Source organism: Halichoerus grypus, chromosome 4, assembly GCF_964656455.1.
Source record: "Halichoerus grypus chromosome 4, mHalGry1.hap1.1, whole genome shotgun sequence".
Classification (NCBI taxonomy): domain Eukaryota; kingdom Metazoa; phylum Chordata; class Mammalia; order Carnivora; family Phocidae; genus Halichoerus; species Halichoerus grypus.
The window spans coordinates 142,647,759-142,660,294 of NC_135715.1; the positions used below are offsets into that span (position 1 = coordinate 142,647,759).

A 12,536-nucleotide genomic window follows, 5' to 3' on the forward strand; every position below is an offset into this window, starting at 1 on the left:
AGAATTAAGGAACCTCTGGCGCCAGAATTCTCCAGTTCTAGCATTGGGGATAACAAAATATATAAATTCACTCTGCATATTTAAAATCCTTTATGGTTTACATTTTCTTCTGTAATCTTATTAGTGCTTCAGTGATATAAAACTCACTGGGATTTTTTCCCCCTTATTTGTTTAAAAAAGAAGATAAAACAACAACAACAACAAAAAAAAACCTTTCTGGACAAGTAAATAATTCAGAATAGAAAAGAAAATACAGTGAAAAGTAGGTTCCTTTCTATCCCAAAGCATCAGATCCTTCTTAGAGGAAACCACTATTAGCATTTTCTTGTTTATCTTCCCAGAAAGAGTCCATTCTTCCAGCATACACATGCAGATAGCTTTTGTAGTTTATACTGTAATAAAGCATTGATATCCACTGCTCTATGCCTTCCTTTTTTTTTTTAATTTAACATACGTCTTGGAGATCTTTCTAGATTACTTTTTAATTTTCCTCACTGCACGTTGGTATGATCCCTGTATCTTTACCAGGTGAAGTCTTCCCTACTTTTTCTAACATCCTTTTCAAACCCAGCTTCTACGTATCTCTCTTCATGTAATTAATCTCTCCTCTGCTTTGCTTCCATTTACTTTCTTTGTCCTTCTCTTACACACTTGTTACAGGTCTGCCTTTTCATGACTTCTATATGATTCTGTCATCCCAGGGGTCCCTTATCTCAGTCTCGCTCATCCCACCTGCAGGACCTTCATTCCCATCTAAGTACCAAGGTTTCACAAATACATATGTACAGCCCGGGCCCCAACTCCTGAGTTGTCAATATATATCTCCTTGATATATCTATTTCTTGTATATCTCTAAGACATCTTAATCCCAGTATGTCCAAAATCAGCTCCTTTTTCAGTGTCCCTATCTTAGTAAATGGCATCTATATCAGTCTCAGTTGTATATTCCAGAAAACTGTGAGCTATTCTTGATAACCCCTTCTCATGTCCTATATTGCAAAAACATAACTTTAGTTGATTTTTACCTCCTCAGTCCCTCAAATCCATCCTCTTCTGTTTCTCTCTAATACGGCTTTAGTCTAGCCTACCATCTTCACCTGGATTACCACAGAAGTCCACCCACAGCCCCTCTGGTCCTCTTCCAGACCATTCTCCACATAGCAATCTGAGGAAGTTTTCAAAATGTAAATATTGTATGACCCCCCCCCCCCCATGCTTAAATTATTTACTGACTTTCTGTTGCTTTTAGGATGAAGCCAGATATCTTTATAGCCTGACAGGGTCCTGCATGGACATTCATTACTACTTCCCTCTTTTGTTATCTCTTACTGCACTCTCCCTTTGTTCTCTTTGTTCTTGCCAGATTGGCTTTATTTCTAGTCCCTGCTACTCCACCTTGCTCCTTACTGCCTCAGGGCATTTGCATATGCTATTCAGCCTTGTCCCGCTCTTCTTTTACCTTCTCTTAGTTAACTCCCACTGGGTGTTTTCTCAAGCATTGCTTCCTTTATGAAACTTCCCTGATCTTCCTAACTAGGTCACATTCCCCTGGCACTGAGCAAGGTATAACCCTCCTTTGTAGCAAATTTTCTATTTCACTTTTTTTGTGTGTGCATTTTATATTTGATTAATATTTATATCCCCAACTAGATGGTAATCTCCCTGAAGGCAATGGCTGTTACATCTTTAGTTTCCAGCATAGGTGCCCAGCACAAAATAGTAGACACTTAAATCTTTAGTGAATGAATATTATTTATTTCTATTTTCTCCATTGAATCTACTGTACTTTGCATATTATAAAAGCTCAAATACATTTTTCAGATTCAGAGTGAATTCATATGCCCCACGAGGTACAGTATGAATTAATAAGCCATGAATACCATCATTTTTTTTTTTTTAAGAGTTATTTATTTGTTTGACAGAGAGAGACACAGCGAGAGAGGGAACACAAACAGGGGGAGTGAGAGAGGGAGAAGCAGGCTTCCCACGGAGCAGGGAACCCGATGTGGGGCTCGATCCCAGGACCCTGGGATAATGACCTGAGCTGAAGGCAGACGCTTAACGACTGAGCCACCCAGGCGCCCCAATAAATACCATCATTTTTCACTAGACTTCACAGGTCTTGTATTTACTGGAAAGAGGTCATTCTGGGGGGAGGGGAATAGGAAGGTAAGATAATTGTGATCTGCTAGCAGATAGCTAGGTATCTCTTTTTAGTTAGTAGAATTATTCCTTGTATTGTTTCCTAAGCCATCTCCCCCTCCCATTGTCTTGTATCTCTCCCTAATTAAGTTGTGAACTTCTAATTCCTCCAAACTAGAGAAATATGACTGTTTCCAAAGCACTCAGGAATAGCACCGGTTTACTTAAAACAAATTGCCTAAAGTTTGGAAAGAAATAGAGATGTGGTTAAGTTTATATTCTCTCTAGATAGACTCACTGTGTCTGCCTTCCTACTACAAGCCAGAAGACTTTAGCCGGGGAAGCTGCGTAGCTGCTGTGAGCCTGGGTTTTCTCATCTGTGAAGCTGGGGTAGTTACAGTGACTTCTCTTTCATTCTCTTGACATTGTCTTTTACAGAGCAGAAGATTCTAATTTTAATGTAGTCCAGCTTATCAATTTTTTTTCATGGATTGTGTCTTTGCTGTTTTATCTAAAAAGTTACTGCCATACCCACAATCACGTAGGTTTTTTCCTGTGTTCTCTTCTAGGATTTGCATTCTATAGTAGTTCTGTGGTCCATTTTGAGTTAATGTTTGTGAAAGGTATAAGGTCTGTGTCTTAAGTTTTATTTTTTTACGTGAGGATGTCCAGTTGTTCAGCACCATTTTTTGAGAAGACTGTCTTTATCTTTGCTCCATCCTGTTTCCTTTGCTCTTTTGTCAAAGGTCACTTGACTTTATCTATGTGGGTTTATTTCTGGGCTCTCTATTCTGTTCCATTGATCTGTTTTTCTGTTCTTTTGTCAATACCACACTGACTTGATTACTGTTGCTTTTGTACTAAGTCTTGAAGTTGGGTAGTGTCTGACTTGGTTCTCCTTCAGTATTGTGTCAGCTGTTCTTTTGCCTCTCCATATAAACTTCATAATCAGTTTGCTGACATCCCCAGAACAGCTTGGTGGGATTTTGACCAGGATTGTGTCGAGCCTATAGATGAAGTTGGGAGGAGTTGACATCTTGACACTTGAGTCGTCTTACCCGTGAACATAGAGTGTCTCTCCCTGTATTTAGGTCTTTTTTTGGTTTTATTTGTATTTTTAATAGGTTTTGTATTACTACATAGTGCATTAAAATTCAGGGAGGGGTGGATAAGTCCTATCAAAGTTAAATTAACACGGCATCTTAATTCAAGCTCTTCCATTATGTAACCCATGCTTCAATAAGAACTTTGTGTTTTTTTTTTTTCCATTTCAAATGCATCCTACGCTGTATATATACAATATACATAGGAATATTTATTTTAACACTGTAATGATTTAAAATGGGACACCTAACCATTATACCACCGTTTTCACAGTTGACATGTCAAGTCTTAACTTAAGTCGTTATGTCCTTTTCTCTTCGAACTAGTTCAGCTTATTTTAAGGTAAGACTTTTTGCCATAGGGTTAAAAAAGCATAGAATTTTAGTATAAACCTTTGCATTTAGCTTGGTACAGGACTAAAAAGTTGTGTGTATAAAAGCATTGTTTAAGAAAAAATGCTTATTTGTAAAATGAATCCATTATTAAATTGACCATTTGAAACCTTATATTGGGAATCATTCCAGTGCTGGAAAAGGATAGTGTTAATGACCCTTGCAGTAATTGTAATTGTTGCATTAATATTCAGGCAATGAGAAAATGGATTTTGCTAAGATATGAGTCCTCGTGCTGCTAATGTTTAAAGTTATGTGAGTGGTTAACAATAAGAGCAGCTAGTAACAGAAGATTTTTAGGTTAAGTTTGTCACTATCTAAACTTTCTACCTGCTTTTTACTTTTGTTGTTTTGTGTAGAACATACAATAGCTTATAGGAAACATGGTATTTAAAAGGAGAGATGGATGTTTGTAGGGCAAAAAACAATAGAATAACTGTACTTCTCATTTTCTTAATAGCATTTAAACCAAAAATTGCATCCTCAATTATGGAATGTAATACTTGATTTTTTTTTTTTTTGCATTTGTGCGTATTGAGGTTTCAGTAAACAAAGCTGCTGTTAATTTTGTCTCTGCTTTTTCATAACTTGACTCAGAACTGGAATAAATTTTACTTTTGCTGTATTGGTGAAGTAAATTAAGTAAATGAACCCTTTATGAAGGTAATATAAGAAAACGTTCCCTTCCCCTTCCATACCCTTCTGTCCCTTTCCTTTCCCCTGCTATTAAACTGGCTCTGTGAGATCTCCCTTTCTTCTCGCCTTGGGCAGGTCCCGCAGCTCTTCAGTCGCTTTGAGTTATTAAAATAGTTCTCACTTTCAGGGCATAAAAAGCACAATCCATTGTAGGTTAAAGAGCCCAGTCTATATCTTACAACCTCTTGGAGCTTACATTCTAGTGAGACAGACTGATGATAAGATAAATAGGTACACTATATAATATATTAGAGAGTAAAAAATAACATGGAGAAAAAAATAGAAAGGAATACATAAAATGTGTGGAGATCATGTGTGACATTTTTAGATAGAGTGGCCAGGAAAGGCCTTACTGAAAAGGTGACTTTTTAGTCAAGACCTGCAGAAGGTGATGAACCCGAACCACGTTGCCGTCGTGAAGAACAACATTCCAGGCAGAGCTACATCTGTGCAGAAGCCCAGAGGTGGAAGTGTACATTGTGTGCTGGAGAAACAGGTTGCTACGGCCAGTTGAACAAGAAAGAGGAACAGATAAGGATGATGGTAGTGGTGGTGGCAGCAAATTATACAGTGCATTGTAGGTCTCATAAGGCTTTGACTTGAACACAGAATAGGAAGGTAAGCCTTTGGAAAGTTTTGACCAGACTTAACATGAACTGATTTACTTTCTAACTATCACTTTGCCTCATTTCATTTGCAAATAGACTACCATGGTGGGAGTAGAGCCAAAGGTGGAAGCAGAGAGGCTATTGTAACTAACCAGGAGAGGATTCTGGTGTCTTGAATCAAGGTCAAGATGGTAGGAGTAGGGAGAAGTAGTAGAATTTTGAGTTTGTTTTGGAGATAAAATCAACAGAATTTGTCGAGATACTGGATGTGGGATAGAGTGTTGTCAAAATGAGGTCTTTGTTTTTGCCCTGATGAACTAGAAGGATGGAGTTGGCATAACTGAAATAGGGAAGATTGTAGGAGTTCAGGAACTTACTTTGGGACATGTTAAATATGAGGCACTTTTCAAAATCATTAGGCTCAAAATACTAGATTTCAAAATAAAGACTGTTTAGTAAGCATTTAGATGTATAGTTCTGGAACTCAAGATAAAAAATCTGGGCTGGAGATAGAGATTTGGGAATTAAGAGCCTACTGGTGCTGTTGGAAGCCGTAAAACCGCATGAGGTCAGCAAAAGAGTGGATGTGAGTAGAACAGGGAAGAGGTCCAAGCACTGAGTTCTGAAGGACTGGCTGTATTGATAAGTTAGGGAGATAAGGAATAGCACTTAGCAGTTGAGAAGGAAGGACCAGAAAAGTTAGGAGGAAAACCAGTAAGTATGTTACTCTAGGAACAAAACAGAGGAGTTCTATCAAGGAGGAAGAAGTGATCAACTGTGTCCGATGTTGCTGGGCCAGTCAAAAAAGTTGAAGATTGAGAAATAAGCATTGGGTCTACTGGTGAGGTCACTGGTGACCGTTGATGAATGCTGTTTCAGTGTAGTGATGAGGAGTAAAAGCCTGCTAAGAGACCACTGAGATGGGACCTGGAAGGGGGAGAGTAATAGAGGTTTGTTTTTTAATAAAGATTGGGGAAATGGTATTGTGATATTCTTTGAACATGATTCACCAGAGAGGGAATAACAAATGATCTAGGATGGCACGTGGAACTGCTTGGGTAAGAGAAAGAGAATGCGAACTAGTGAAAAGGTGTGAATAGCACCTGTCTTGAGATTGTTAGTATTTAGCCCTCATTTTCTACTCAGCTGTGAAGCCTCAGTGGCAGGTCAGACGCTAGCCTGGAAAATGCTTTGCTTGAATTTGAATGGAGTCAGCTCTCACCAGCATCTCACCCTCCACCCCCACCGCCAAGAATGTCTTGATTTGCACATGGCACCTTTGTGAGAAGGAAAAGGGCTCCTTATTCCAAACAAGGCTGCCAAAACAAGGGCTGGATTTTAGCCCTCACTCACCTTAGGCTCAGTATTCTTGGAACAGTAAAGGAATCATACTACCATAAGCTTCGGCCTTGCTCAGTCTCCCCTAAGACAACAAGGAAAGCCGCATTTAATATTCTGCTATAATAAACATCCTTTGTCCTGTGGCAAAACAACATAAGTGAGAAAAAAGCAAACTTAAGAACCAGTACGAATTTGGTGTAGGAATCCCTGTTCTTCTGCCACCTGGCAGAGGGTTTTAAGACGCATCATTTACTTTCTGTGCCTTGGTTTTTTCAAGGTAAAGGCCGGGGTGGGGGGTGGGGGGACGGCTTCACCCAGATTCTTTTCAGTCTGAAATTCTGTGATTCATTAAAATTCATTAAAATATAGTAATCTCCAACTTCTGAAGCATAGCATAGTTCTGCTAAGAACTAAAAAATATCACTGAGGAAGTTTGTTTTTGGGTTTTTGTTCTGTTTGGATAACAGCGCCCCTTGGGTTCTTATACAAATAAGTATTAGCAGAATTTGGAGATTAAATTAGATGTAGCAGCACTGAAATTAATAAGAGGAAATATAGCAAACCATTGAGGACAATACAGACTAGTTCACAGACTTTGTCCAAGTTCTGTCTGAGTCATTTTGTGGCTGTGGGACATATGGAAAGTTATTTAACTCTCTGAACCTTTGTTTCCTCATCTAAAAATAGGAATGTACTAATAGTACCTACTTCATAGATTTGTAAGGAGAATTAAATGAGTTATGCACTATGATGCTTTGAACAATGCCTGACTTGTAATGAGGATGGAATAAACCTTAACTAACGTTGCTATTATTATTACCACCACCACTGTGTGACATGTATAGTTTAGAAACATTTTAGTAAAACCATAGAAGTCTTTGACATTATAATTTAATTGTATAATGATTACCTTAAGTCACAAGGGAAAAATTAACTTGGAAGAGTAAATGCTCTTGAATCAGGTTAAACCTTTTTTGTTTGTTTACAAAATTAGTACTCAATTTTATGTTTTTAGTTACAATAAAAATTCACTTAGGGAATATACCTGATTCTCAAATGATGACAGAACAGTGAGCCATTATTGTAATTAGCTGCAGTTGCTGTGTATACTTGAAACATGTAAAACAGTATTTATTTTTAAAAATGTTTTTCCCTAAATAGGCCAAAACAGTGAAATTTTATTGTTCATGTACATGCCTTAAAGATAGGTATTTAAAACATCCTGCAAACATTTTGATTATACCATCAAGTTTTCTACACCCTTTCTGTAAAAATAGTTCTATTTTTTTCAGAGCACACATTTGATTATTGATAGCATCACTTACCTGATGTTTACAGTTCACAGTTTGTTTTACAGAATTAGTAAGATACAGTTAAATTATTTTAACTATACTTGAAAGTCCTGTTGTGATTAATATGGGTGATTTATCAATGCTGGTTTACCCTTATTTTAAATCAAACATTCAGATCATTTCTAAACTAGTGGTCACTTTTAAAGAAGAAATGCTGTATGTATTATACATTAGTTCAGAAAGTCAAGATAATTTATGATGGCAAAGGTTAGGGAAAAATGGAAGTCTGTAGGTGAATTGGAAGGGAATTTAAGGAGTATTGGATGTGCAGCAAGTAATTGTGCAGCTAGATTATATTTGAATTATCTCTCTTGTTTCAGATTTTATAAATGAAATATGTATTGTTGAACACAGTGCAATGTACCTGGGACTTAATAGCACCTAGCATTCAGACTTTGGTTTCTAACATTCCCTAAATGTGAGATTAAAAGGAACCAGAGCTCCTTGAGGAAGTGGCTGATTGCAAAGCTGGAATCCTGGGACATCTAGTTAAATAATACACAGATTCATACAAACGGGAAAAGAGAGGGATCAAGGGCTAGCTGGTAAATGTGGAGGAAATGCTGAAGTTGGAAAATCATGATTTTATCACCATCACAGTATAGTTTATTAGTTCAGCAAGAATCACAATTGGATGTTAAATCTAGGGGTGAAATTTTGATGAAGAGTAGAATATTTGTATGGTCTTAAGGTGTATATCCAAAGGTTATTTATTGGTTGCAGGGAAAAGATAATAAGTAAGCAGTAGGAAAATCAGACAGTTTTTAGTGATGAAAATTAATATCACCAATTAGGGATAGGTGAATGAATATCTTGGTACCCTGAGAACACATCACTTATGTACTATTTTGGCCAGGAATGCACTGTCTGCATCTAATGAGGAAACATCCGATAACTCCAAAAAGATGAGCATTCTATTAAAAGAAGGAGATGATGGGGAAGAAGATAACTGTATTCTTCAAAGATTCGTTATAAAAGTCAAAGGCGGAAAGATTCCACATTAAAGGAAACAGAAGACATGGAACATAGATGATCACAAGAGTAGATTCTGCATTTGGATGAAAATTAAAATTTTAAAAAGGCATTACTGCGTCAGTTAACATTATTTTGCAGATTATAGGTTTAAAGTGTTTTATTGATATATTTACTGAAATTGTAGCTGTATTTTGATTATATTGGAGGTTAATTTAGGAAATGTGCACACTTAAGTATTTATGGGGAAAGGGCCAGATGTATTTAGCTTAATTGCACATGGCTCAGAAAAAAGCACTGTGGGTGTGTGTGTGTGTGTGTGTATACACACACAGACAGAGAGAGAAAGCAGGGGAGGGAAGGAGAAGATGAAAAAGTTAATGGGTCAAAATGCTAACAGGGAGAGTCTGGGTAAGATTATACTGGTGTTCTTTGTTCTTGGAGTTTTTCTGTAAATTTGAAATATTTGCAAATAATTTTATACATACATGTATGCACACATTGGGGCTTCTTTTATATTTATCTCATTGCTCTAGGTTGCTAATTTACCCTTAATACTTAATTGGTTTAAGATGTTAACATTCATTGCTTACAGATACACACATTGATTTTTAATTTCTTTTAAATAGTGCTGGGCCTAAAGGAGATAACATTTATGAATGGAGATCGACTATACTTGGTCCACCAGGTTCTGTATATGAAGGTGGTGTGTTTTTTCTGGATATCACTTTTTCATCTGATTATCCATTTAAGCCACCAAAGGTAAGAACCTAGAAGTCCATTCTTTAATATTTATCCTTCTCCAAAATTCTAGAGGTTAAATGTGTATTGATGTAATCATTTTTATTTCATTGTTTTTCATGAATTGATATGGAAACTCTCATGTAACCAAGAATTTTAAAACTGAAAGAAATTGATTTCTGCCTTATACAAGTAACTTTATGATTAGCAGAAAGAGGGTTTGTTAATTGTAAATGAAAGTATGCCACTTCGCATACCAATAAAGCAGATAAATTTTTAAAAAATATTTATTTATTTGACAGAGAGAGTACAAGCAGGGGGAGCGGCAGGCAGAGGGAGAGGGAGAAGCAGGCTCCCCACTGAGCAGGGAGCCCAACGTGGGGCTTGATTCCAGGACCCTGGGATCATGACCTGAGCCGAAGATAGATGTTTAATGACTGAGCCACCCAGGTGCCCCCAAACCAGAGACATTTTAGATTTATGTTGTAAGGGAAAATATCCTATGGACCTTCCTTGAGAAACATATTGGTGTAAAAAGTAAACCTGTTTGACAACTTGCAGAAATAAGAATTAAATAACTTGAATTTTGTGCTCAATTCCTTACCTTTACTGATCAGCAAAAACTAGAAAACCATAGCAAAGAGGAGGGAAACTACTATTATTTAATCAGCTTACTTTGTGCCTTCTGTAGATAATGATGTAGTAATGGGAATGATGGTGGCTAGGTGGCTTATGCCTCAGTTGGCTCTCAATATGAACTGGGTGGGTAACAAAAGGGTTGAGTTGTACCTTGTAATAATTGGCGATTATTTTTCAAGCCTTAAACATAACAATTACCTGGATAGTTTTCTCCTCTCACTTCTCATTATAAAGTGGTCCAGCCAACAGGTAAAAACCACCAATATTAAGCCTGAACATAATTATGGTCTAGTTACAGAGACTTCTGACATGTCAGGGGAAAAGTATGTTGTTATCAAGCCTTTAACCATGATGAAATGTTTTTCCTTTCAACATAGTTCCTTATGTTCCCTACACTATTTAAAATACATGTAGCAGTTTGACGCCTGCGTGGCAGTTTAATGCCTGGGCTCACTTGCATGCTTGGGGGGGGGGGCAGGGAAAGTAAAAATTAAGAGTTTGTTTTTGTTTTTAGACCTAGGATTTTTCTCCCATTATCTAATAAGATAACAGTTCCACCTAGTGGAATCTACCTCAAAGTACATGCACCAAGGTTCCCTATCATCTAGAGGTATTTTGCTGTCAGCTCGAGTTGTCAGTGTTTTTAGTACTATACTAAGTGATCCCATCAGAATTTAAGATCTTTAAATGATTGTCTTATTGAATGCATTCACGTATGTAGAGTATATATCTTGCTAGTTCAAATAAAGGAACAAAGCCCTCATGTTAATAATACTACATACTGTATTCACATTCAAAATGACACATGTTAACAGTGCTGGTGTATCACTAACTGCTCAATTTGCATTCATTGGTTAAGTTTCCTTTATTGTAGAAAACAAAATCATAGCAAAATAGTTCATGGCTGTCTTTGATAGTAATACTTATTTCTAGATGCCTCATTTTTCTTGAAATTGGTTTTAATGTGGTAGCAAAATTAGAAAAAAGTTTGCAACATTTATTTTTTTTTACAAAATTATTTTGTGAGGGAAGATTTGTTAAGACTTTTCTGTTTTCCTTGGCATCTTTTAATGTAAAATAGAAGTTGACTAACATAAATCTTTCAAACTGTAGTTCTGTATATGACTTATTAGTTGTTTTGGTTAGTACAGTGGTATGTTTTAATTTAGGATTTAATTTTTTTGCCGAAGTCTCAGTATTTTAATTTTCTAATCATTCCATGTTGAATCATTCCTCTTGCCTAAGATATCTGACACAGTATTATGAAGCACTATCTAGATCTGTGGTTGAACAAGTGAAAAAGAAAGAATACTTTTGCTCTTATCTTGGTGTTAGGTGCAATTATTTCTATACAATTCTTATTTTTGAAGTTTGGAAAAGGTGTTGAACTTCTTGAGGAATAATAAAAATTTAATTCTCTTCTGTTCACCAATTATTAATAGCTGAAAGGACTTAAAGTATTTTTTTAAGATTTTTAAAAATTTATTTATTAGAGAGCGCACGCACGTGCCAAGAGCGAGCGAGGGAGAGGGAGAAGCAGACTCCCAGTGGAGCAGGGAGCCCCATGCGGGGCTCGATCCCAGGACCCTGGGATCATGACCTGAGCTGAAGGAGATGCTTAACCTACTGAGCCACCCAGGCGCCCCAAAAGGATTCAAATTATTAATTGTGTTTATAAACCATGCATGTCTGTTGAGTAGTCAGCTGTCAGTGATCTAAACATACATTATTCCCATATTCTAGAGCAGAAGTGTCTGACAGAAATCTAATGCAAGCTACATGTGTAATTTTAAATTTTCTATGAGCTACATTAAGAAGGGTAGAAAAAGACAGTGAAATTACTTTTAATAACATCCAGTACATCCAAAATATTGTCATTTGAGCATGAAATCAGTGTAAGAGTATTATTAATGTGATGTTTTACATTCTCTTTCTGGTACTGTGTCTTTGATGTGGTCTGTATTGTACATTTTTAGCTGATCTCACTACGACTAACCGTATTTTAAGAGCTGTAAGGCTAGTATGTCTACTGTATTACACAGAAGTTCTGGAGGTACAGTCCCTTCCTTTTTCCTCTGCTACTAGACCACTGGTTTCTTTCTTGTTTTTAATTATGCATCCTTAATCAGAAATACGCATTTGAGGGCTTTTGATATTTTCTTTTTAGACTCTACCTGGGAGATCATATAGTACAATGCTCGTTCCAGGAGATTGGGAACTGTTTTTTTCTTTTTTTCTCTGCTATTCCAAATTAAGAATTAGCCACCCAGTTTATTTGTGATTGTTTTGGAACTTGCCAGTATTTGTTCCTATGATTTATCCTCTTTTTTCATATATCTCAGAGATATATTCGTTTCCTTTATTCATTACCTTAAGACCTTGCTTATTTCATTTTGCTGTGTTAGTCTAACAAGATACTGAACCAGTTACAGAAATGAAAGGCTGAAAAATAGACTGGTGATTTCATCAACCTTCCTCTAAATCCTTGTCCAATATTTTCTGATACATGACAGGACATTAGCTGAGTTGGTAACTAATCTTTTCTACTA

At 36.7% G+C, this 12,536-nt stretch overlaps 1 protein-coding gene across 5 annotated transcripts in view; it reads left to right on the plus strand.

Annotated features, from left to right (window-relative positions):
- UBE2E3 (ubiquitin conjugating enzyme E2 E3) overlaps positions 1–12,536 on the plus strand; it is an 83,388-nt gene that overhangs the window by 68,306 nt on the left and 2,546 nt on the right. For all 5 annotated transcript variants that reach the window (XM_036079912.2, XM_036079909.2, XM_078071059.1 and 2 more), the window contains exon 4: positions 9,237–9,369. In XM_036079912.2, the coding sequence (XP_035935805.1) occupies positions 9,237–9,369 (133 nt within the window). The remainder of the gene's footprint in view (positions 1–9,236; positions 9,370–12,536) is intronic.